The sequence below is a fragment of the Lepidochelys kempii genome, chromosome 8 (genome assembly GCF_965140265.1).
Source record: "Lepidochelys kempii isolate rLepKem1 chromosome 8, rLepKem1.hap2, whole genome shotgun sequence".
Taxonomy (NCBI): Eukaryota; Metazoa; Chordata; order Testudines; family Cheloniidae; genus Lepidochelys; species Lepidochelys kempii.
In genome coordinates, this window is record NC_133263.1 from 44,890,349 (window position 1) to 44,917,042 (window position 26,694).

Below are 26,694 nucleotides of genomic sequence, written 5' to 3' on the forward strand. Positions count from 1 at the left end.
TGTTCTGGATGGTAGCAGTGGGAATAAGAGCTAGGCCCCAGGTGAGGCAAATGCTGACAGATTTGGTATAGCAGCAGCAGCAATGAGAGCTGGGCCCCAGGTGATGGACAGAGATTGGCTGGGGGAATCTGGCACAGCAAGGGATTGAACCCAGGCCCTGGAGACTCTAGCTGCAGGTTTGCCTAAGAGGAGCTCTGCCCCTCTCTCCAGTGCTTGACAGGCCCCAGCTTTCCACTCTCCTGTGGAGTCCGTGTGGGCGCAATGAACATGATCCTTCCCCTCCTGGCTCCACAGCCCGGAGAAAGTCTCCTGATCTCCCCAGCTCACCTGTGCGCAGGCTGCAAACCATAGATTGCATGGTTGAATTTTGCATTCAGTTTCTTTTCTGCAAAGTAGTTAAGCAGGGATAGAGGCACAATGCGCATGAGGAATTCCATATAGCGAGTGATATAAATTGTGTCCAGGGGGTACCCTTCTTCTCCAATCCGACCAAGTATCCATGCACCCCGCTTGGTGCTAAGGAAAACCTGAAAGAGGGAGAAACGAGCTGTTGGAAACCACAGGCCTTTGAGTTACTTGCCAAGAGCCTCTTTGGCTGAGAACCATTCTCATGGGAGCGAATGGTTCACATCTAGCTGTGTTTCTTTATGATTCCCGTGTCCATGGTGCAGCACCCCCTTTCAGGGCTATGTGGGGAGTGCACACACGCAAATCCAATATTCCTACTATGTTTTTCTAGCAGGCCAGTGCTTAACCCTCTGGTTGAAGTCTCTTGACTATTTCTTCCCCTCTCAGCCTTCCAGGTGAAGCAACAAATCAGTCAGCAAACTAGGTTCAACACAAGAAAGGGAAAGGAAAGTCTCTAAGCAGCTCCCTCCAGGGTATGAGCCTCTGACTTCAGAAGCCCCTGAAGTGTCCATGTCAGAGGTTACTGGGTTCCAGTGCAAGTCTCAGTCTTTCCCCCCCTTTTTAGCTCAAGGGATCTGCACCCTCCTTCTGCAAGGACAGCAGCTCTGCAGGCTGTCAGCCCTCTCTCCAGGGCCAGAGAAGCTCAGCCTATTCCCTTCCCAGGGTGGCCCCCATCTGAGTGGAGTTCCTTCCTTTTAACTCCTCTTCCTGGCCCGATTTGCAGGTGTGATGGAGCAGGGCCACCCTAGCCCAAAGCAGCTCCTTAACCCCTTCCATGCTAGTGCAGGGTTTCTATACCATGTCACAAGCTTCAGTAGTAACGTACTATTATTAGCAATGAGGCATTTACATGTATTAATTATTTTTTTAAAAAGATGTTCCCTACCACAAAGGAACAACAGGTGGAGACAGGCTGACAGACAGGGGAGGAGAAGGAAATGATGAGACAATGCTAGTCAACATGCTGGGAGGTGGTCTCACCACACTGGCTGCCTAACCATGTGAACTCTCTTACTGACGAGCACAGCCGTTGATCGTTGGAGATGAATGCTTGGCTGCCCGGATGGTGTAGTTGGGAGGGCTTTGGCTTCCTCAGCCTTGGAAGGCTGCTCTGGGAAGAAGGTCTGCTGGGAAGAGATGGGGTCCACCTGACCAAGAAGGGGAAGAGCATCTTCACACACCAACTCACACAACCTAATGAGGAGTGCTTTAAAGTAGGTTCAAAGAGGCCAGGTGACAAAAGCACAGGTAAACATAGAAGAGGGCCACCTTAACAGAGAGCTAGATGTTGGGGGAGAGACATGGAAAGTTACCATAGGGTAGGGGTGGGCAAACTTTTTGGGCCGAGGGCCACATCTGGGTGGAGAAATTGTATGCAGGGCCGGGGCAAGGGGTTGGGGTGCAGGAGGGAGTGCGGGATATGGGAGGGGGTATGGTGTGCAAGAACGGGCTCAGGGCAAGGGATTGGGGCAGAGGAGGAATGTGGGATGTATGAAGGGGCTCAGGGAAGGGGGTTGGGGTGTGGAGTGCAGGAGGGGGCTCAGAACAGGGGTGTGGACTGCGGGAGGGAGCTCAGGACAGGGGGTTGGGGTGCACAGAGGTGCGGGGTGCAGCAGGGGGCTCAGGGCAGGGGGTTGGGGCGCAGGAGAGGTGCAGGGTGTGGCAGGGGGCTCAGGGCAGGGGGTTGGGGTGCACGAGGGGTGCGAGGTGCAGGCAGGGGGCTTAGGGCAGGGAGTTGGGGTGCAGGACAGGTTTGGGCTCCAGCCTGGCGCTGCTTACCTAAAACTGCTCCGGTGTGGCAGCAGCATGCACCGGGGCCAGGGCAGGCTCCCTGCCTGCCTGCCCTGGCCCCGGCCCCATGCTGCACCGCTCCGGGAAGTGGCTGTCACCACAACCCTGCACGGCCCCTGGTGGGGTGGCGGGGGACAGGGCTCCACGTACTGCCCTTGCCACGCCTCCAGGTACCTCGTCCGAAGCTCCCATTGGCCGCGGTTCCCCATTCCCGGATAATGGGAGCTGCAGGGGGCAGTGCCTGGAGGCAAGGGCAACACACAGAGCCCTCTGCCCCACCCGCCCCAGGGACGTGGTGCCAGCCGCTTCTGAGAGTGGCACAGGGCCTGCGGCACCACGGGGGGCAGTCCCGCAGGCCGGATCCAAAGCCCTGAGGGGCCAGATCTGGCCCGTGGACCGTAGTTTTCCCACCTCTGCCATAGGGTCATCCAAACAACAAGAGGAATCTACTCAACATCTTAGATGTCTATATGCAAGGGGTATGGGGAATAAACAGGAGGAACTGGAAGTATTAGCACATAAGCTAAGTTATGACAATTAGATTCACAGAGACTTGGTGGGATAAATCTCATGACTGGAATGTTGGTATAGAGGGGGATAGTTGTTCAGGAAGGATAGGTAGGGGGAAAAATGGAGGAAGTTTGTTTGAGATCCAGAAGGAGGTGGGAAGCAGATCATTTGAAACACGCTGGGCAAAGATAAAAGGGGGGAAAATAGGGGTGACATCATGGTAGGGGTCTACTCTAGACCACCAAATTAGGAATGGGAGGTGATTGAGGCATTTCTAGAACAAATAGCAGAAATATCCAAAACGCAAGACCTGGTAGTAATGGGGGACTTTAACTTCCCAGATGTCTGTTGGAAAAGTAATACAGCAAAACACAAAGTGTCCAATAACGTACTGGGGACCTACGTTCTCTCTAAGCTATCTGGCTGCCCAAGAGTCAATCAAGTGCTGTGCACGTTATTAGCAGAGACCCGCACGTCCAGCGATGTGTGTTCAGGTGCCCCTCCCACTGCTGCTCTACAGCTGCCTTGCTCCTGCCCTCTGCCTTGGAGCCCCTGGCCAGCTGCTTCCGGGACCCTCTTGCTTGCTGTGCAGAGTTGGGGGGGCACTGATGTCAGGGTGTCCCCCTCCCCCCCAAGTACCCCATCTCTGAAGAGCAGGGGAGGGGGACAGGGCTCAGGAGTGGGAGGGAGCTGCTGGCAGCTGCTGCGGTCTGAACAAGCCTGCTGGTGAGTGCCTGTGTCCCTAAAGAGACAGTGAACGGTCACTCATATACTTTGCCAGCAGCCAGCACACACACACACTGTGTCTCACAGACACACACACACACACTGTGTCTCACGCATACACACACACTGTCTCTGTGTTTCTCTCTCTCTCTCACACACACAGCCTCTGTCACACACACACTGTCTCTTTCACACTCACCTCCCAACGCATACTTGTGTTGTTATTGTTACTTCTGGGTACTTCCTGCAATGCACATATATTCTCTATAATTTTATTCTTTCAAAGTGCTGTTATTTTAGTTTTTGACTGGTCTGTGCATTTCAGAATTTTATTTCTCTCTCATGTTTAAATTCAGTTCTTTTAGTAGTGAGTTCTAAAATGCCAAACCTGTCCTGGCTGCAGTAATAATCCCTGTGATAACTTTTTAAAAATATATATTATATCTAGGTTTTTTGTTTCTACTGGTGGTGCACATCATCTTGATATTGGTGCACATAACAAAATTCATTCCACACATGGATGAAAAAAATTAGACGGAACATTGTTGGGGACATCTTTTTGTTTCAGAAAGTGGAGGAAGTAATGGGGGGAGGGGGGGGAGCAACCATTTTAGACTTGATTCTGACCAGCAGGGGGGAATTGATTGAGAATCTGAAGGTGAAAGGCAATTTGGGTGAAAGTGATCATGAAGTGATATATTTCATGGTTCTAAGGAAAGGAAGGAGTCAGAGCAGCGGAATAAGAACAATGGACTTCAGAAAAGCAGACTTTTAACAAACTTAGAGAACTGGTAGCTAGATACCTATTATAAACACGAAACCCATTATGGTTTTTGCACTGATTTGTTACATTAGTACACTTTGCCTGCAAAGTACTCACTAAATACAGTCCTTGAAGAGTCCTTGCTTTTTACTTTGGATTTATGCAAATAGATGACAGATGCAGCAGGGTAGGGGTCCCCATGCAGTGGGGCTCGGGGTTGGGGTCAGGAACCGTGGCCAATAGGAACTGCAGCGGCAGTGCTTACAGGTGGAGGCAGTGTGCAGAGCTGCCTGGCCATGCTTCCGCCTAGGACCTGAGGGAGTGGGATGTTGCTGCTTCTGGGGAGGCCCCCCGCCCGAAGGTAAGTGCCGTCCAGAGCCCTTGCCCCAACCACCAGCCCTGAGCCCCCTCCTACACCCAAACTCCTGTTGCTGCTGGGGGAGAGAGGTGTGGTGGCCCAAAACTTCCCCAATAGCGGCCAGTGTGGCCGGCCCAGGGGTTGCCCGAGCTGCTCAGGAGGCCCCCGGGCCAGCCACTGCAGAAGTCATGGAGGTCCCAGAAAGTCACGGAATCCGTGACCTCAGTGACAAACTCAGTCTTACATATAAGTGCCATTTGTGCACATTTAAATTAGCCAATCTTTTGAGTTTTCAGCCTCTTCCATTACAGTACTTAAGAATAGCTCTTCTTCTTCAGATGATATAGTCTCATTATATGGTGATTATAACATTCTTTCCATTCAACTAGTATATATGGAAGATGTTAAACAAAAGCCATGAGAGTTAGACATTTTTAAATCAGCAGGTCCAGATAACTTGCATCTAAGAGTTTTAAAAGAGCTAGCTGAGGAGCTCACTGGTCCAGTAATGTTGATTTTAAATAAGTCTTGCAGGACTGGGCAAGTTCCCAAAGACTGGAAGAAAGCTAATGTTATGCCAATTTTTAGAAAGGGTAAACGGGATGACCTGGATAATTATAGGCTGACATGGGACTCCATTATTAAAGAATTGGAGGAGGGTAATGTAATTAATGCAAATCAACATGGGTGTATGGAAAACAGATCCTGTCAAACTAACTTGATATCTTATTTTGATGGGATTACAAGTTTGCTTGATAAAGGTAATAGGGTTGACATAATATACTTAGACTTCTATGAGGTGTTTGACTTGGCACTGCATGGCATTTTGATTAAAAAAATAGGATATAAAATTAACATGGCACACATTAAAGGGATTAAAAACTGGCTATCTGATAGTAACTGTAACAGTAAATGGTAAATCGTCATTGAACGGGTGTGTTTCCAGTAGGGTCCCACAGAGATCAGTTCTTGGCCTTATGCTATTTAACATTTTTATTAATGACGTGGAAGGAAACCTAAAATCATCACTGATAAAGTTTGAAGATGACACAAAAATTGGGGAAGTGGCAAATAATGAAGAGGACAGGTCACTGATACAAAGCAATCTGGATCACTTGGTAAATTGGATGCAAGCAAACAATATGAGTTTAATACAGCTGAATGTAAATGTATAAATATAGGAACAAGGAATGTAGGCCATACTTACAGGGTGGGGGACTCTATCCAGGGAAACAGTGACTCTGAAAAAGATTTGGGCGTTGTGGTGGTTAAACAGCTGAACATGAACTCCCATGCGACACTGTGGCCAAAAGAGCTAATGAGATTCTGGGATGCTTAAATGGGAATCTTGAGTAGGAGTAGAAAGGTTATTTTATCTTTATATTTGGCACTGATCGAACCCTTCCCAGAATCCTACATGTAGTTCTGGTGCCCACAATTCAGGAAGGAGGTTGATAAATTGGAGAGGGTTCAGAGAAGAACAAGGAGCAATGGTCTCAAGTTGCAGTGGGGGAGGTCTAGGTTGGATATTAAGAAACACTGTTTCATAAGAGGGTGGTGAAGCACTGGAATGGGTTACCTAGGGAGGTGGTGGAATCTCCATCCTTGGAGGTTTTTAAGGCCCGGCTTGACAAAGCCCTGGCTGGGATGATTTAGTTGGTGTTGGTCCTGCTTTGAGCAGGGGATTGGACAAGATGACCTCCTGAGGTCTCTTCCAACCCTAATATTCTAAGATTCTAAGAGCCATGAGAATGATTAAAGGGTTAGAAAACTTGCCTTACAGTGATAAATTAAATCGATTGCGCTTTTTGAGTCTATCAAAGAGAAGATTAAGGGGTGACTTGATTACAGTCTATAAATATCTACATGGAGAACAAATATTTATTAATGGGTTCTTCGATCTAGCAGAGAAAGATATAATACAATCCAATGACTGGAAGTTGAAGCTAGACAAATTCAGACTGGAAATAAGATGAAAATTTTTTAATGGTGAGAGTAATTAACCCCTGGAACATACCAAGGGTTGTGGTCAGGGGTGAAAGTAAGTCAAGTGACTTTCCGGTACTCTGGGGCCAGCTCTGGCCCCCAGAAGGGGTGGGGCCTACGGTGGAAGGGGCAGGGCTGAGAGGGTCAGAGCCAGCCCACCCTGTAAGGTAAGTGGCCCCCTATCCTGCACCGGGTTAGCAGCAGCAGCAGCCCGGGGCTCCCCTGCTTCTACTGCCCTGGTCCTTTAAATAGCTGCTGGTGCCCTGGGGAAGCAGCAGAGCTCCAGCAGCTATTTAAAGGACTGGGGCAGCAGAGGCAGCTGGAGCCCCCACCCTTTAAATAGCCCCTGGAGCCCCCACTACCCCAGGGCTCTGGGGGCTATTTAAAGGGCCTGCGGCTCCCCTGCTTCTACTGCCCTGGCTCTTTAAATAGCCCCCGGTGCCCTGGGGTAGCAGTGGCGGGGTTTCGGCAGCTATTTAAAGGGCTGGGGCGGTAGAAGGAGGGAAGCCCCGGGCCCTTTAAATAACCTCTGGAGCCCCACCACCGCTACCCCAGGGCTCCAGCAGCGGGGCTCTGGAGGCAATTTAAAGGGCCTGGGGCTCCAGCCACTGCTGGGAGCCCCAGGCCCTTTAAATTGCCCCCTGGGGAAGCCAGGCTGCCCCAGTATGGTGCACTGGCTCTTGCCAGTATGCCGTACCGGCATACTTTCACCTCTGGTTGTGGTGGATTCTCCATCCCTGACAACTTTTAAATCAAGAGTGGATGTTTCTCTGAAAGATCTGTTCTAAGCAGTTGGGGAAATTCTCTGGCCTGTGTTGTAAAGGAGGTCAGACTGTCACACCCCAATGGCCCCCTCCCTCAGGGGGTCCCCTGGGAGACGCTAATCAGCACTGTATGTTGCTAACACTGTTGCAAGCATTACCAAGCATTTCAGGGAAGGATTAAATGGGTGAGTGTGGAGTGAAAGATTCTTTAGCAGGTTGCAGGCCGAAGCAGGGAGAAAGGAATGGGTTAACTCGACGCTACAGGTCTGAAGATAAGACACTGGCTCCCAAGGCTGATTGATGCTGGGCCACCGCCAAGAAAGGTGGGGGCCTGGATTTCATCCCCAACCACCCGTGAGAAAGAGAGATTCAGCTGCACAAACCTGCAGGGGCTTTAAAACCCAGCGAGACAGTGAAGGCCAACGCGGGGGGTAAACAACCAAAGTAGTGTCCCTAAAGCCGGAGTGTTTTGGGAAATCTGAAGAAGCCATGAAAGGCTGGTTTGGACTGGTACATACAGCTTGAAAAACAAAGGTCCCGAAAGGAGATGCCTCCAAAAGACCCCAGGGACTTAAAAACCCTCCCAGGAGCTGAGGCCAATCAGAGATCAACAGTGGACCCTGGAAGACCTGTGTGCACAGGACAGAACTCCCATCCACCCTTCTCCCTCTTCTTCTGACATTACACCCAGGCCTGGCCAGCCTCGGGTAGGGCGTGTGTGAGTATGAAAGTGGGTTAGGGCTAGGGGCACTAACGCTTTCTTCCTTCCTCTGAGTGATGTGGGGAGCACCCATCACTCTCTGCTGTTTTATTATTTTATTAAGTAAAGCTTTATAACTTAGACACTTGGTGTGTTCTGTCATCTCCTCCCCAAATGATCTTGCAGCCTCAGCCTGATCACGTGACACCTCAGGCAGATTGGTAACAGAAATCCATGGGGCAAGTCCATGGGGCCGGACGAGTTGCATCCGAGAGTGCTAAAGGAATTGGCGGCTGTGATTGCAGAGCCATTGGCCATTATCTTTGAAAACTCGTGGCGAACGGGGGAAGTCCCGGATGACTGGAAAAAGGCTAATGTAGTACCAATCTTTAAAAAAGGGAAGAAGGAGGATCCTGGGAACTACAGGCCAGTCAGCCTCACCTCAGTCCCTGGAAAAACCATGGAGCAGGTCCTCAAAGAATCAATCCTGAAGCACTTACATGAGAGGGAAGTGATCAGGAACAGTCAGCATGGATTCACCAAAGGAAGGTCATGCCTGACTAATCTAATCGCCTTCTATGATGAGATTACTGGTTCTGTGGATGAAGGGAAAGCAGTGGATGTATTGTTTCTTGACTTTAGCAAAGCTTTTGACACGGTCTCCCACAGTATTCTTGTCAGCAAGTTAAAGAAGTATGGGCTGGATGAATGCACTATAAGGTGGATAGAAAGTTGGCTAGATTGTTGGGCTCAATGGGTAGTGATCAATGGCTCCATGTCTAGTTGGCAGCCGGTGTCAAGTGGAGTGCCCCAGGGGCCAGTCCTGGGGCCGGTTTTGTTCAATATCTTCATAAATGATCTGGAGGATGGTGTGGATTGCACTCTCAGCAAATTTACGGATGAAACTAAATTGAGAGGAGTGGTAGATACGCTGGAGGGCAGGGATAGGATACAGAGGGACCTAGACAAATTGGAGGATTGGGCCAAAAGAAATCTGATGAGCTTCAATAAGGATAAGTGCAGGGTCCCGCACTTAGGATGGAAGAACCCAATGCACAGCTACAGACTAGGGACCGAATGGCTAGGCAGCAGTTCTGCGGAAAAGGACCTAGGGGTGACAGTGGACGAGAAGCTGGATATGAGTCAGCAGTGTGCCCTTGTTGCCAAGAAGGCCAATGGCATTTTGGGCTGTATAAGTAGGGGCATAGCAAGCAGATCGAGGGACGTGATCGTCCCCCTCTATTCGACATTGGTGAGGCCTCATCTGGAGTACTGTGTCCAGTTTTGGGCCCCACACTACAAGAAGGATGTGGATAAATTGGAGAGAGTCCAGCGAAGGGCAACAAAAATGATTAGGGGTCTGGAACACATGACTTCTGAGGAGAGGCTGAGGGAACTGGGATTGTTTAGTCTGCAGAAGAGAAGAATGAGGGGGGATTTGATAGCTGCTTTCAACTACCTGAGAGGTGGTTCCAGAGAGGATGGTTCTAGACTGTTCTCAGTGGTAGAAGAGGATAGGACAAGGAGTAATGGTCTCAAGTTGCAGTGGGGGAGGTTTAGGTTGGATATTAGGAAAAACTTTTTCACTAGGAGGGTGATGAAACACTGGAATGCGTTACCTAGGGAGGTGGTAGAATCTCCTTCCTTAGAAGTTTTTAAGGTCAGGCTTGACAGAGCCCTGGCTGGGATGATTTAATTGGGGATTGGTCCTGCTTTGAGCAGGGGGTTGGACTAGATGACCTCCTGAGGTCCCTTCCAACCCTGATATTCTATGATTCTATGAAATCTGTCACAAGACTTAATGATTACAATGGTCCCTTCTGGCCTTAACATCAATGAACCTACTTGAGGAATCCTTTTCTGTACTTTCCTGCTTTCTCTGCACATTTCAGCATAATGGTTAGGTTCATTGCAGTTTCTGCATATCTGCCCGAATGTTGTTTATTTGCTATACCCATGCTGGCTGCCACATTACTGGCATTGTTTCTTGCTTTCCATGTTTCTGTCCTTGGCTGACTTAATTTCCATGAATTTTTCCATTGCTGGTTTAGCTATGGTACTCACAGGTAAATGTTGTGTGCCTCTGGCTTTTCATTTGTGCTTCGGTGTGTTCTGCTACTTGGCATGTACATATTCTATTTTTCTCATTTATTATTTGTGTTATTTTAGTGCTTCAGAGCCCTAGTCATAGATCAAGGCTCCATTGTGGTTGGTGCTGTACAAGCACCTAACAAAAGGACAGTCCCTGCCCTAAGGGTCTTACAATCTAAGTATAAGACAAGAGACAATGGATGGATATTGACAGACTCGGGAGTGAGTACAAGTAGACAATGAGACAATACTGGTCAGCGTGATAAGCAGTACTTTGCACACTAACCACTGTCACATATTTTGTGGGCCTCATGGCAGTGGAGGATTTGAAGGTGGACACTGAGGTAGTGTTGTGGATATTGTGATACAGGAGGGCCACGGAGCAGTGGGAGAGTGGTAGAGAGGAAATATATAAGTCCTAGGCTAATTAAGGCATGGTTCCCTGTAGACTAGGGAGGGTTACTACAGGTTAATTGGAGCACCTGCAGTCAATTAAGGTCCTGCCAGGAACCTAATAAAACCCCCTGCTTCAGTCAGTCAGGGAGGAGGAGGAAGGAGAGAGGACTGGAGCTTGGAGGTGTATTGTGAGATTTGAAAGACTAGAGAACCGAAGTAAGGAAGACCCTGCCCCAGCAGGACTGAAGGTACCCCACCCAAGGGTCCTTCTTGTAGTGTGGGGCCCAAAACTGGACACAGTACTCCAGATGAGGCCTCACCAATGTCGAATAGAGGGGGACGATCACGTCCCTCGATCTGCTCGCTATGCCCCTACTTATACATCCCAAAATGCCATTGGCCTTCTTGGCAACAAGGGCACACTGCTGATTCATATCCAGCTTCTCGTCCACTGTCACCCCTAGGTCCTTTTCTGCAGAACTGCTGCCTAGCCATTCGGTCCCTAGTCTGTAGCTGTGCAAAATGATGGAACATGATGGAAAGGGGCCATGACTGGGATGCACTGCAGTGCAGGGTTAAAATGAAGGAGCTGCAGAATGCCTACCACAAAGCCCACGAGGTAAACAGCTGCTCTGGTGCTGCTCTTGCTACCTGCTGTTTTTACAAAGAGCTGGATGCAATACTTGGGGGCGACCCCACCTCCACTCCGAGGACCACCATGGACACTTCAGAGCCCAGTTCAACAAGGCAGGAGGAGGAGGAGGAAAGTGGGAGTGAGGGTGCTGAGGAGGAGAGGCACACTCCAGCATCCCTAGATGCATGCAGCCTGGAGCTGTTTTCAAGCCAGGAGGAAGGTAGCCAATCATAGCGGATGGTGCTTGGGGAAGAACAAACAGCAGAGGAGGTGCCCAGTAAGTGGCTTTTATTTTGGGAAGGAAGTTGTTCGGTGCGGGCTTTGGGGGCGAAGAGGGTTATGGCTACATGCATGCCTAGATGTGGAATAGGGGGTCTATGTGCTCTCTCACATCGTGGTAATCAGCCTCTGTGATCTCTTCAAAGGTCTCATGCAGAAGCTGGGCAATACGCTTACATATGCATGTTCCTTGGCAGAGCTACTGTGCTCTTTGTCCCAGTCAGGCTAACATGTCCGCGCCACTGTGCCGTGACGGGAAGGGGGACCATTGCTGCACACAGGTAAGCTGCATATGGGCCAGGGTAGAAACTGCATTGTAGTAGAAGACCCTCCCTTGCTTCCCAAGTCATCCTCAGCAGCGAGAGATCTTCCAGGATGAACTCATATTGTGGAAAATGTGGGGACAGTGTTCAATATAGGGGCCCCCTGCAGCTGTTGGCTCTCCCCAAGGCACAGAACCCCAGAGGACAGTATGGCCATGAAACAATCAGTCCCCCTTGCCCTTGTGCTTATTCACCATTTTGGGGCTCCTGTGGGTTATATGTGCTCGCTTTGGGACGGGCAGTTTCTGATATTGTGTACACTCTACTTGTCTTTAAGTACAACTGAATCATTGCTATGTCTGGTGTGAACAATGCTACCTCTGTTAAGTGTTGCATTTTGGCTTTACAGATGCAACCTTGAGATCTCAGCTGTCCTTGTTATCATTGGCCAAAAGACTCCAAAGAATCAGGAAGCCTCTGCAAAGAGGACAAGCTGCATGAAGTAAGGCAGCAGTTGCTTAATGAATATCAAAAAGTGCAGGAGTGGCAGGAGAGTGAAAGAAGGGCCCGCCAGCAGAATGCGGATCACCGGCACCAAAGCACGGAGTGGCTGCTAAGCATCATGGAGCGCCAAGCAGACTTGATACAGGCGCTTGTAGCAATGCAGGCAGAGCACATCTGCCCCTGCACACCCCCTGCAGCCCTTGTCCCAGAACTCTTTTCCTTGTGTCCTCTCACCACCAACTCACTTTCCCCCACATCTGGGTTCTTAGCGCTGCCAGCAGCCTCCAACACCTGTAGCTTCACCACTCAGCCCTGCGACCTACAACCCTTACCCACTGCACTCAACCCCCATCACCATGCATTTTAGCCAGCCTGAAGGGCAGCACTCATTGCATGGCACTCCAGACAGGAAGGCTGAGTATGATAACAGGACATACGCAAATCTCTGATTGTCCTGTTCCCCACCCCGCCCCCTTCCCTCGTCCCACACAGCACAGATGTGGCATGTCCTTTGTTTCCCAAGCAATTGTTTCTTTTCAATAAATGAGTTTTTTGGCTTTGAAAACATTCTTTATTATTGCATTAAGTAAAAGAGACCGTAGCCCAGGAAAGCAACAGGCGTGCATCATATGTAGCAAACACATATTCCTACTAACATTGGAACCATTACACTTCAGTCCCGTGCAGGGCACCAAACATTACTGGTGGCTTTCAGCATCACATTGCTCCCTCAAAGCATCCCTAATCCTTGCAGCCCCGCAGTGGGACCCTCTAATAGCCCTGCTCCCTGGCTGTTCAAATTCAACTTCCAGGTGTCAAACCTCTGAGGTCCATGCCTGAGTGAATCATTCACCCTTCCCTTCACAAATGTTATGGAGGGTACAGCATGCGGATATAACCGTGGGGATGTTGTCATGGGCCAGGTCCAGCTTGCCATACAGACAGTGCTAGTAGTCCTTTAAATGGCCAAAAGCACCCTCCACAGTCATTCTGCATTTGCTCAGCCTGTTGTTGAACTGCTCCTTGCTGCTGTCAAGGCTCCCTGTGTAGGGAGGGTTTCATGAGCCACGGCATTAAAGGGTAAGCCGGGTCTCCAAGGATCACAGTGGACATTTCGACTTTCCCTACGGTGATCTTCTGGTCTGGGAAGAAAGTCCCGACTTGTAGCTTCCTGAACAGGCCAGTGTTCCAAAAGATGCATGCATCATGCACCTTTCCGGATGAGCCTGCTTTAATGTCAGTGAAATGCCCACGGTGATCCATAAGCGCCTGGAGAACCATAGAGAAACACCCTTTCCGATTTATGTACTCAGAGGCTAGGTGGGCTGGTGCCAGAATTGGAATATGCGTCCCATCTATCGCCCCTCCACAGTTAGGGAAACCCATTTGTGCAAAGCCAGCCACAATGTCACCCACGTTACCCAGAGTCATGGTTCTTCTGAGCAGGATGCGATTAATGGCCCTGCAAACTTGCATCAACACGACTCCAACTGTCGACTTTCCCACTCCAAACTGGTTAGCGACCGATTGGTAGCTGTCTGGAGTTGCCAGCTTCCAAATTGCAATAGCCACCTGCTTCTGCACCAGCAAGGCAGCTCTCAATCTCGTGTCCTTGCGCTGGAGTGTGGGGCTGAGCTCAGCACACAGTCCCATGAAAGTGGCTTTTCTCATCCAAAAGTTCTGCAGCCACTGCTCGTCATCCCAGATTTGTGTGATGATGTGATTGCACCACTCAGTGCTCGTTTCCTGAGCCCAAAAGTGGCGTTCCACGGTGGCGAGCATGTCTATGAATACCACAAGCAATCTCTTGTCATGTGAGTTGACATCATCGTCGGACTCCTCACTGTCAGTTTGTAGCTTAAGGAATAAGTTGACTGCAATTCGTGATGTGCTGGCGAGACTCATCAGCATATTCCTCAGCAGTTCAGGATCCATTCCCACAGACCGAAAGGGAAGACAGAGTGTGCAGTACAAAACATGTTGAAAGATGGCGCCAAATGTGGATGGAAGCACAGGGATTGTTGGGATGCGAAGCGATGCATCACGGGGCACTGGGAAAGGACCCAGAATGCCCTGCACCCACCCGCCTCCTTCCCACAAGCCACAGCGCCAGACTGGGAAGAGGTGCTCCGTGGGATAGCTGCCTATAATGCACCGCTCCCAATGCCGCTGCAAGTGCCGCAAATGTGGCCACGCCAGTGTACTTGCAGCTGTCAGTGTGAACACATTGCAGCGCTTTCCCTGCTGCACTGTCCGAGGGCTGGTTTAACTCAGAGTGCTCTACATCTGCAAGTGTAGCCATGCCCTTAGAGGCAGGCATTTGCCTAGACAAACCATGTCATAAGCATAAGCATGTACTTGTGAGCAAATGCCTATAGCTGTAGGGAAATGCCTGTGTCTTCTCCCTAGTTGCCATAAAGTGCCTGCAGATCAAAAAGCAGGTGAGTGATATGAACTGTGTCTGGGGCACACGCTCTATCCCCAGTAGTACTGGAATTCAATGGCTGTTTGTTGGGAGCAACATCGACTCAGAGGCTTGCTGGCCTTGCTCACTTAGGTTGCGGAGTGTTTTAACAGATGGTAACACAGCCGGTGTGGGTTCTCAATTCAGCATTCCCCCAGCATGTGCTGTAGGCCTGATGTCTCTGACAGGCTCCCTAGGCAAAGCAGAGCGGGTACGAACTTTGATGCATAGCAGATTGAGCAAGTCTGCATGGGTGTGTTGGGGACACTGGGGCATGGCCACTAGGTAACTCAAGGGGATGGAAGACCATGAGTATCGATGAAGCCCCCTCGCACTAGGCCCAAGTGTCCTTGGCCCCCCTGCCTGGAGGCATTTGCAGCAGCTCTGCGTACTAGGCCCAAGTGTCCTTGGTCCCCCCGCCTGGAGGCACTCACAGCAGTTACGCTGAGGATCTGCAACAATATGTTGCAGAGTCAGACTGCCTGAAACTAAACAAGGCCAAACAGGGCAGACATGGAAGAAACATGCTGAATAAAGCAGCTTTATGTATAGTTTAACAAATGATACAAAAAACAAGAGAACTAGCTGGTAACTGGATTGACTGGCTATATGGATACTTAGGGCAGCTTGCTATTGGATAAGTATGCTGAAGAAAGGATGTATAAAAGCCTGTGTAACTTCCTGCTCTGTGTGCAAGATTTGAGATTCTATTCTCCCTGTACCTTTCTGAAGCTTCAAATAAACTTTTCTGCTTCTCCACCCCATTGTGATTATTGGGTGAAGCACACCGGGTAGCAAACCAACCCCTGCTGTTGTTTTGCCTCTTGGCACTGGGTGCCGGCAACAGCTTTTGGCGTCCCTGGGTGGGCGACGAGGCTGCTATTTAGCCTTGCCCGGACCCCTCCTGGAGGTCGAGGATTGTGGCGAGAACCGACGCCCAGCGCGCACCGGTGAGTTCATTGGGGGCCTCGGAGGAGACGCGATTTGATCGACCCCGGAGGGCACAACGGTGCAACGCACTCATATAGTGGAGAAGCAGCTGTGGACGATGGTGAGGAACCAGTCCCTTGGACATAGGGGAGAAGCAGCTGCGGGTGATGGTGAGGAACCGGTCCCTTGGATAAGGTAGGAACCTTTTGAAATCCCGATTGTTTGCTCTGTTGGAACCTGGGGACGCCCAGAGTTACCCTGTAGGTATGGGACAGGGACAGAGCTCAGGGGTTAGGGCATGGTGTACGCCCCTAGAGTGCATTCTAGCAAACTGGAAGGTATTTGGTGCAAATCCGATGACTAAGAGCCAACTAAAACGATTCTGTACAGTTGACTGGCCTCAATATCAACTAGAGGACCAGGAGTGGTGGCCACCAGGAGGGTCAATTAATTACAACATGATCCTCCAATTAGTTTTGTTTTGTCAGTGAATGGGTAAATGGAATAAACATTTGTATGCACAAGCGTTTATGGCTTTAAGAGATAGAACAGAGTTGTAATTCTGCAGAGCTGTAATTTTACTCTGACTGGTTTGGTAGTAGCTAATGTTAGTCCCCAGACTCCCACCCCCACTGTAATGGCAGAGCTGGTGTCCCCTTCGGCCCCCACACCCCCACCTTATAAGGGTAGGATGCCTCGGGTTACAGAGATTGCCCCCTCGGTGGGACTCTATCCTTTGCTTACCGAGACTGTTGTTGCTTGCCCAGGGGCAGAGGGATGTCAGGCTACCACTATGCAAGTTTACACCCATGTGCCATTCAATCCAATAGACTTAGCAGCTTTTAAAACACAAGCTGGGGAATTCTCCATGAAACCAAGCAGGTTTATTTCAGTCTTTGAGGGGTGCCTCAGTAGTCACAAGCTGGATTGGGACAACTGTAATATCCTCCTGAGAACTCTGTTGTCTGAGGTAGAGGGATCAGGTTACAGCTAAGGCAAGGGGAGCGTCAGCTTTCAAGCGAGAAAAAAAAAAGAAAGAAAGGAAGCTATCTGTCAAGTTCCTACCCCAAGTAATCGTAAGCGGCTCAGGGCATTTCTGGGTATGGCAGGCTTTTGCAGGATATGGATCTCAGAGTTTGGACTGTGGGCTAAACCCCATACGACTGTGTAAAAGGAGCAGATCATGACCCCTTCTCTTGGACCCCAGAGGCTGACAGGGCATTTAAAATCCTGAAAAGAAAATTGATGGAAGCCCCGGCACTGGGCCTGCCGGATCTCTCTAAGCCGTTTCAGTTATATGTACATGAACGAAAGGGGGTGGCCCTAGGAGTGCTCACACAGCTGTTAGGAGCGTGGAGACGTCCTGTGGCTTATTTTTCTAAGCAACTGGATCAGGTTGCAAAGGGTTGGCCGGCATGTTTACGGGCGGTCGCAGCTATTGCCCTAGTGCTTGAGGAAGCCGAGAAGCTAACATTGGGAGGGGTTATGCAAATCTATACTCCCCATATGGTCCAAGCCTTATTGGATGCAAAGGGAGGGCTTTGGCTCACCCAGGCTTGGATTGCTCGGTAGCAGGCTAAGCTGTTAGAGAACTCTGAAGTCACCTTACAGCCTTGCCCCGCCCTTAACCCAGCCATCCTCTTGCCAGAAACAGAGGAACAGAAACATGACTGTTTAGAGATCATAGATGCCCAGTACTCCAGCCGTCTGGATTTAAAGGATGTACCCCTCCCAAATGCAGATTATGAGTGGTACACCGATGGTAGCAGTACTGTAATAGATGGGCAAAGGAGGGCGGGTTATGCTGTTGTGACCCTCCATGACACTGTGGAAGCTGAAGGTTTGCCTGCTGGGACCTCTGCCCAGCTTGCCGAACTAATAGCCCTGACCCGTGCACTTGAACTGTCAAAAGGAAAGCGGGTCAACATTTTTACCGATTCAAAGTATGCTTTTGGTGTGCTGCATGCTCATGCTGGCCTATGGAAGCAAAGGGGAATGCTGACAGCCCAAGGCTCCCCAGTCAAGTACGGGCCCCAAATCCTCCGGCTCCTAGAAGCCATACAACTTCCCTTGGAAGTGGCGGTGGTACACTGTAAAGCCCATCAAAGGGAAGATCAAGATGTGGCCAGAGGTAACGCCCGGGCAGATAGAGAGGCTAAGCATGCTGCCACCCTGCCATCCCCTCAGACTGTGAATGCCCATATGCATGCCCTTATCCCATCAGTAGGGGAGCTTCCAACCCCTCAGTACTCTGGGGAGGAGAGACAGCTAACTGACAAACTCGGTCTCCGGGAAAAGGAGGGATGGCTCCATTCCCCAGAAGGGAAGGTCCTCCTACCAAAGGGCCTGATCCGGTCAATGCTGCAGAAACTACATCAAACCACTCATGCTGGCAGGGAAGCACTTATCCAACTAATGGGAAAATACTTTATCACTTCCGCACTCCGACCCCTGGCTGCCCAGGTACAAGCGGACTGCTTAGTCTGCCAAAAGAATAACCCCCGACCAGGACATCCTGTGCCACCAGTTGCCCTAGAACCCACTCCGGGCCCTGGGCAAGTGTGGCAAATAGACTTTACTGAGTTTCCCCGGACTCAAGGGTTCAAATATCTCCTTGTCATAGTGGATCGGTTCAGCGGATGGCCAGAAGCCTTCCCATGCCGTAACTGCACTGCCAGGACAGTGGCCCTCAAGTTTGTTAAGGAGCTCATTCCTCGCTTTGGACTCCCCCTGTGGATGGAATCTGACAACGGGACACACTTCACATCAAAAATCATTCAAAGCATCTCACATGCCTTACAGATCCCCTAGAAACTCCATACGCCCTGGAGACCGCAAGCCACTGGTGTAGTGGAGCGTACCAATCAGACCCTTAAACGGCATCTCTCAAAAGTGTGCCAAGAAGCCTCACTGCGATGGCCTGATGCTTTGCCCCTCGTCCTACTCCGTATCCGCGTTCTCCCAAAGGGTAGATTAGGGCAGTCCCTTTGAAATTATGTTTGAAAGGGCATGGCCTATGAACGGCACCCCGGTTCTGTCAGGGGAATGGGAGTTGTGTAATGTTTTTTTGTCACAGTATATGTGTTCCCTGTCTGCTGTTCTCTTGTCTCTCCACAGGTATACCAAGGATTCCCAGCCTCTCCCCCTGGACTCTCCCGTCTACTCCTTACAGCCCGGTGACTCCGTGCTTGTTCGTACCTGGAAAGACGAGCCTCTCCAGGAAAAGTGGAAAGGACCCTATACCGTCCTGCTGACCTCCCATACAGCGGCAAAGATCGAGGGCCACAAGAACTGGATCCATCACTCTCGTCTGAAGGCAGTACCCGCCCCCTCGTCAGCAGGACAGTGGACCGTCCAACCTGCTGACTCCTCATCTAGTGACAATCTCGGGCTAAAGCTACTGTTTAAAAGACACAAATAGCGGGCACCTTAATGCTAAAATGGGCCCACCCAGGTACTGGAGACCCTGGGTTGGGAAGACTCTGGTAATAATTAGTGGGGTAACATTGTTATTCTCTGTATTGGTATTTCCAAACTGTGCATCTCGGGAGCATAACTCCTTTGTTTCGCTTGCGCACCATCTTGCTACTTTAACAAACCAGGCTGATTGCTGGGTATGTGCTCCAACTCCACTGTCCCCCAAAACAGGAATGCTCCTTGACATGCTGCCCTTGACCCTAGCAGAATTAGCCACCACCAAAGAGCAGGAAAGAACGGACTCGCCGTTCTGGAATAAGACCTCTTTACAGCAAGCCACCTATCAGGACCAGGAGTATTCAGTTGCTGTACTCACGGAGGGAGTGTTATGTTTTACCCGAAACCAATCTGATTACTATGGGCGTCCTGTGGGAAAAAGCTCCTGTGTTATTACACAGTGGGCTGATGAGTATTGGATAAAGACCAAAAGGGGAGGCCAACAATGTGGGTGTAATGGTTCCTCCCCTTTTAGGGAAACTCTTACAAATAATCTTACCACAAAAAAAGGGTTTGGAAATATAACTTGCTGTCCAGTTAATATCTCCAATGTAGCAAGCCAATGGTGGGTTTGTAGTGGTCCCTATGGCGAGTGTAATTTGAACGGCACAATTAGAAACGCCCCCACTTGTACCCAATCAGGAGGATGGGATGCCCCCTTAGGGGCATATGAACTGTTTGGAAAAGCAGCCAAAGCAGCCTTAAATATCCCAGGAATCCCCTTAAGAAACAGTCCTTACTGGGCCCTACAGGGTCACTATTTTGTATGTGGGCCGAAAGGCTTAAAAGGTGCTGCCAGCCAACTGGACAGGTAGCTGTTATATAGCTCATGGAGTTCCTCATCTTTCCATAACTGCCACACTGCTGAAAGGAAAGATTAGAAATGCCCGAGATACCTCTGTTGAGTCACGAGAAAAGACCCTGCGGCGACTGACTACGGCATTGGAGGGCAATATGAAGAATTCCCTCTCAACTGAGAAGCTTGAAGGGTGCTCTGTACTGGGAATAGCGCCACTGTTTACCGGGCCAGCCATGGCATGCATAGGCCGCTATACTGTAAGGCTGCAAATGGTACTTGAGAAAGTGGCCCTAGAGTTAGAGGACTCAGTTAGTGATTTAGGGTCAGCAGTAAAAACATTAAATAAAGAGGTACAGCAGCTCAGGACGTTTTCCCTCCAAAACAGGCTGGCTTTGGACTATCTCTTGGCATCCCAAGGGGAGGTTTGTGCCCTCGTCGGGCCCTGATGTTGTGTATATGAAATCTATGAAAAGGTGGTACAGGTTGAGGCCCATGCCCAAGCCGGAGCACAGGTTGTCTACACTGCCCCAGAGAGCGATTGGTTGCAAACCTTGTTTTCAGGCTGGGGTTTGTCGTCTTGGCTTGGTGGTTTGTTTAGCCTGTTATTGACATTTCTCTTTCCTGTATTGCTTGTATTAATGGTATTATGCTGTGCAGTATCATGTGTCAGGGCCCTTTTGCAAAAGTTAATAAGTCATTCTCTTCAGGGCTATCACAAAGTGCTTATGCAAAGTCCTATTGTAAAGAAATAAGTAGCCCAAGTGAGAAAACTCAGAGCCAAGGCTGTTGAGTGTTCTCAAAGGGGGGAGTTGTTGGGGACACTGGGGCATGGCCACTAGGTAACTCGAGGGGATGGAAGACCACGAGTGTCGATGAAGTCCCCTCGCACTAGGCCCAAGTGTCCTTGGGCCCCCCCCACCTGCCTGGAGGCACTCGTAGCAGCTCTGTGTACTAGGCCCAAGTGTCCTTGGTCCCCCCGCCTGGAGGCACTCACAGCAGTTATGCTGAGGATCTGCAACAATATGTTGCAGAGTCAGACTGCCTGAAACTAAACAAGGCCAAACAGGGCAGATATGGAAGAAACATGCTGAATAAAGCAGCTTTATGTATAGTTTAACAAATGATACAAAAAACAAGGGAACTAGCTGGTAACTGGATTGGCTGGCTATATGGATACTTAGGGCAGCTTGCTATTGGATAAGTATGCTGAAGAAAGGATGTATAAAAGCCTGTGTAACTTCCTGCTCTGTGTGCAGGATTTGAGATTCTATTCTCCCTGTACCTTTTTGAAGCTTCAAATAAACTTTTCTGCTTCTCCACCCCGTTGTGATTATTGGGTGAAGCACACTGGGTAGCGAACCAACCCCTGCTGTTGTTTTGCCTCTCGGCACTGGGTGCCGGCAATAGGTGGGCCTTCCAGATCTGCTCCCCATTTTTCACTGCCCCCTTCTATTGCTCAGTCTGCCGGCACACCGTTGAAATCCATGGGAATTCCACATGGGGGTCAAACACAAGAAGTGGAAGATTCCCCCAGTGTGGATTGGAGAGGGGAATGGGGCCCCGAGTATGGCTGCACTCTGGAGGGGAAGTGTAGACATGAGGGGGAAAAAAAGCACTCGGCTGATGAGTCAGCAGAAATCACACAGTGATAAGCCACAACATTCTGACTGTTCCGTGGCGTAAAATAATTCCCTAAACCAAACCTGAGCTGCGGTGTGGCTGAGCTCCACTGCCAGGTCCGTTCCCGAATTGCCAACGCCGATCACAATGACTCTCTTCCCCGAGAACTCCTGGGGCTTCTTGTAATCGCGGCTGTGGAAGTAGCGGCCTCTGAACTTTTTGATCCCTGCAAAGAAGGAGCGGAGCAGCTGTGGGTGTGCCCCATGCCTCCTGCATTGTCCTGGGGGTCCAAGATTCAAGAGAATAGCAGGACTGCAAGGGTCTGCAGCATTCCTTGCGCCTTGGGCAGGAGTTACACACAGCAGTTAGATAATCCATGATTGTGTAAAACTGAGTACAAATCCCTTTCCTCTGAGTGGACTCAAGGTCCACATCCTTGGTATATGTGATGTCATCATCCTGCTTGTTCTCCAGCCCCCAGGAGTAGACAGGGACCCCTCGATTTCCAATGCAAGTGACAAGCAGAAAAAATAATCTTTAAAAAGCGTTTCAGGACTTTAAATTAAATGAAGCAAACTAGGGCAGAAGTCAAGTTTTCCCCTCCCCTTTTATAGGTTACCTTTAAAGCTGGACTGCACAAGGAAACTGAGCTGTTGATGACACTCCTCTGGGGGTCTAATATGCAGCTGGATTTGGCTCTGGATGTGCTTTTCCTTGCTCATAACCTCTGCAAGCCCCATCTTCATTTTAACCCTTGTGACCATGTATACCAAGGAACTTTTGTTTCAGAACTTGGAAATTTCATTTCAAATTTTTAACTTATTATTTTTCATTTTTTCATTTTATTATTTTTACTTTACTTAATAAATTCTCAATAGTAATATTGCATAATAGAACATCACAGTTGAAATACTTGATTTTCATTTAATCTGTTAGTTTTAAAATTGGTAAGGGCAGGTACTATTTAGTAATGATTGAAATACCTTATTTCTTTGATCACAAAGCCTTCAGATTGTGTCATAATTGAAATGTGAAACTATTAATTTTCAAAATCTCTTGTGAAATGGAAATTCTGAGTTTCGACCAGCTCTAATGCTGAGTGCTCTTGTAAATGCTGCCTCCAGAGTCCAGGCCTCCAGCACAGAACAGGGAGTCCACTAGGAGCCTCTGCAGATCTGCTACCTTCTCCATCAGGAAAGCCCTCTGGTCCCAGGCCACGTGAGGGGATGGAGAGGCTGGAACTAGAACATAACATATGGAGACGCAGGGAGACACAAAGGGTTTAGTATTAGCTTTGCGCTCCGCGTCCTACCTGGGAAGGCGTCCAGTGGCAGATGGGCGTTGGTGTGATGGCCGGTGCAAACCATGACCCCATCGAAGATGGCTGACTCCTGCTTCCCCTCAGTCTCCGTGACAACGTCCCATTGGCCCGTGGTGGAGAAATCCGGGCTCTTTGTCACACTGACCACTGTGGTCTGGAAGGAAAAGGGCACTCACAGAGCTGGTACCAGTGAATTTCATCCATTCCCTCGGAATGGAGTCCCTGACACTAACCTCCTCCCTATGCCTGATTCAGCAACCCAGCCAGGCAACACGAGGTCAGCACACAGCTGGGAGCAGCAGCAAGAGGCCAGCTGGGCTCTGTTAGGTTTTGCCTCACAGCCTCTGCGCGCTCACTGGCTCCCACAGAGAATGGGGCTGCAGCGGCTCCTGGGAGCTGGGCCGTAACTTCCGCCAGGCAGCCCCCAGATGAAAGGAGGTCCCAGAACAGCCCCTCTGGTTCTCCCTGTTCCATGAGTGTGAGATGTTTCCTTACGGGGGGGCGGAATTCTTTCACCTAGATCTTGCACACCTGTGCATGTGCACACTCTCTCTCACTCTCTCTCTCCTACTCCTGGTCGCTGGGCCAGCTCTCCTCACCTTGAAGCGGATGTATTTCAGAAGGTCGAAGTGCTCGGCGTACATGCGGAAATATTCCATGACTTTGGAGTGGTGCATGTAGTTGGGGAAATCGGCCGGGATGGGGAAGTCACTGAAGCACATCATCTCCTTGGAGGTGTTGATGATGACAGATTTGTAGATGCTGGCCCTGCCCTCTTCAGGATTCTCCTGTAGGGAGCAGGAGAACATTATGGAGTGTAACATTAACTATGTGAATTCCCAAAGAACTAAAGCTCTACAAGTTAAATAGCCAGAATTACTGACTCGGTTTGCAAAAGCTGAGGTGACAGTCATCTTTTGAGTGTCTTTGTCATGTGACATTAGCCTGGGGTGCAGTGGGAACACAATGACATTTCTTTAAATGTTCTTTAAATCCCCTGTGGGGATGACAAATAAAACCAGCAGGAACAAGGAGATCATATAATTGTCTTGAACTTGCAAGAATCATAGGAAAACCTAAAGCACAGTGAATTTAGGAAGGGATAATAAAAAATAGGTTACTGGCTGGAGTCATTTCTAGCGTATAGAATTACTGGCACTGGTTTATAGTCCTTCCTGAGATAAACCATGTCTTCCTCAAGGTGACATATTTTCTTAACTATTTGACTTTTATGCCAGGTACCTAAATCACGTGCAAGACCAAGTGACTGTAGAAAGAATCAAAGGCCTTGTTTTCATTACTAAAAAAGGTGAATTTTTTACCTCATGGAGACTAATGTACCTGAGTTTTTCTCTAGGTAAACCCTCAGTGAAAACCAGGCATGTTATTTTGACCATGAGTTTAACTCAATCCCTGGAGGGGGCAGAGGGCTGTTTACCTCTCAGGAAAACTAAAGTTCCTGGTCTTCACTGTCTTATTACCTCAAGTGAGTTACTCTGAGGTGAACAGCACACTTTTTCCAGCAGTGAAGCCAAGCCCTAACTTGGTGAAGTGTATACCTCTCCCCAGCCAGATTAACAGGGACCCTGCCCCAACAGGAACTTGTAGGGTTGCCAATTTTGGTTGGACTTATTCCTGCAGGTTTCCTCACAAGACATAACCTTAAATTAAAAATTAATCTTTAATTCCTGGAGACTCCAGGACAATCGGGGAGGGGGGTAGAACCCTGGGGACATGGCCCCAGCTAAGACTCCCTCAGGTTATTTGCTAGTAGGGAAATCTCACCATAACATCACTGTGGGCAAAGCTCAGAGGAAACAGGGCATCAGAGAATCTAAGCTGAAGTAAACTGCTCTGAGCAGGGAGCGGGGCAGCAGAAGCACGTTAAACCGTGTATGTTAAAGCCAGAGAGGGTCTCCTTCAACTCGCACCTTCTTTCAGGCCTGGCGCACATTAGTTACACCTCTGCAGACTCCCTCACACATTGGTAAGGGCCTGATCCAAAGCCTCCAGGGTCAGTGGAAAGACTCTCATTGACTTCACTGGCCTTCGGGTCCGGCCCGTTGCAGGTGCATGGAGCATTGTCTACACAAGAGTATTTTTACAGACTCTTCCCCCATGGCTAGAACCAGCTCAGCAGCACCTGGTGCAGGTGGAGTTTTGGCTGCCACAGCCCTTTTCAGTACCACACCGATTATACCGGCTGTGCTGGGGCTCTCGGGAGGGGGGAGGGGGGTTAAGTGCAGCTCAGCTGCATTGGTGTTAACAGCACTGGAGATGTTTGTACAGCTCCCTAGCGCAGTAAGGCTGTGGTGGAGTCTGACACATGGCTACTGGCCCTGCATTGTTTTGATGCTAAGCAGAGGTTGGAGTATGCAGAGAAATGCTCGTAAAGAATGTTCCCCTGGGGGAAAGACTGGAAACACTTTCATTTCCACCCCACCAAGCGAGTCAGCACTGAGAGAAACTCAGACCCACCTCAAATCTCCAGAGTCCTCCAATGTCGCTGCTTCTCTCAAAGCAGATGGGCTCCAGCCCCTCGTCCAAGCAGCATTTAATGGAGCTCAGTCCACAAACGCCAGCTCCAATAACTGCAACCCTCTTCTGTGCCATGCCGTCTGGCCTCAGAGTGCTTTGCCAGTCACCTGGGAGAAGGGGATCCTCAGGCCGTATCCCTGTTGGTGCAGTTCAGAGCTGAAGGAGTGGCAATCACTTGCTGGCTCCGAATGAAGAAGCAGCTTGCATCAGGGCCATTCTCTGATCGGGCTGTCTGAGGCACTGAGTTCCGGGGCAGGGAGGATCAGAGCAGGGGTGGGACCACTCCTGGGCTTCTCTCTTGCTGTAAATGCAGCTTGGCTTAGTTGCATAATAAAGTAATTGCTACACTACCAGACAGGATTTACAGGGTTCCTGCAGCTGCCCTGCCACACTTCAGCCTCTGAGCACCCTTCCCATGAAAGGCTCATTAGCCGTTCTAACCATGCTTAAAGTATTCTGAAAAAAAATGGGGTCTCTGTCACCACCCCTCACATTTGCCAATCCCTCTGCCTTGCAATTAATTCTTCACCCATCCCCCAAAGAAATCCTGTCTCCTCCAAGTCCCCCATCAATTCTGCCTCAAATCTGTTCCACCTCCCTGACCTCCCATCAATTGTGCCCCCAGCCTGCAAGCAAGTCTGTCCCACTCAATTCTGCTCCCCAGCCTCACCTCTGCTCTGCATGCTGCTCTGGGAGCTCTTTACCCTGCCTGCCCAGGTCAGATGCTAAAGGGGGAAGGAGTGGGGACAGAGGCACTGTCCTATCCCTATTGCTCACAGGACGGGGAGCAGGGGGCAGAGCTGCTGGGTCTCTCTGCTCCTCCTCCCCACCTGTGAGTGTAATGTGGGTGTGACATTTTGGGTCACAGAGACCCCCTTGGGACTGTCACCTGGTGTGCTGAGACTACCTCTGAGCCCATTTTATCTGCCAGTTTGGGCCTTCAGAACTCTGTCTTGTTGACCCAGATATGCTAATCTGCTGCAACATAGACTCAGGGTCTGACCCACACCCCCAAAGTTGCAGACTTAACTGAAAACGGCTTAGCAAATGCTCCTGTCTCTAGCACCCAGGCACCCAGCTCCCAATGGGATCCAAACCCCAAATAAATCCATTTTAGTCTGTATAAAGATTATACAGGGTAAACTCATAAATTGTCCGCCCTCTATAACACTGATAGAGACATATGCACAGCTGTTTGCTCCCCCAGGTATTAATACTTACTTTGGGTTAATTAATAAGTAAAAGTGATTTTATTAAGTATAAAAAGTAGGATTTAAGTGGTTCCAAGTAATAACAGACAGAACAAAGTAAGTTACCAAGCAAAATAAAACAAAACACGCAAGTCTAAACCTAATACAGTAGGAAACTGAATACA

At 49.6% G+C, this 26,694-nt stretch overlaps 1 protein-coding gene across 1 annotated transcript in view; it reads right to left on the bottom strand.

Annotated features, from left to right (window-relative positions):
• Positions 1–25,394, bottom strand: part of LOC140915839 (flavin-containing monooxygenase 5-like) — a 28,910-nt gene extending 3,516 nt beyond the window's left edge. Inside the window, exons 1-5 of the mRNA XM_073356297.1 lie at positions 25,260–25,394; positions 23,381–23,569; positions 22,773–22,935; positions 21,544–21,686; positions 328–527 (exon numbers count right to left, since the gene is read on the bottom strand). Of these exons, the coding sequence (XP_073212398.1) occupies positions 328–527; positions 21,544–21,686; positions 22,773–22,935; positions 23,381–23,569; positions 25,260–25,394 (830 nt within the window). The remainder of the gene's footprint in view (positions 1–327; positions 528–21,543; positions 21,687–22,772; positions 22,936–23,380; positions 23,570–25,259) is intronic.
• Between the last annotated feature and the right edge of the window lie 1,300 nt (positions 25,395–26,694).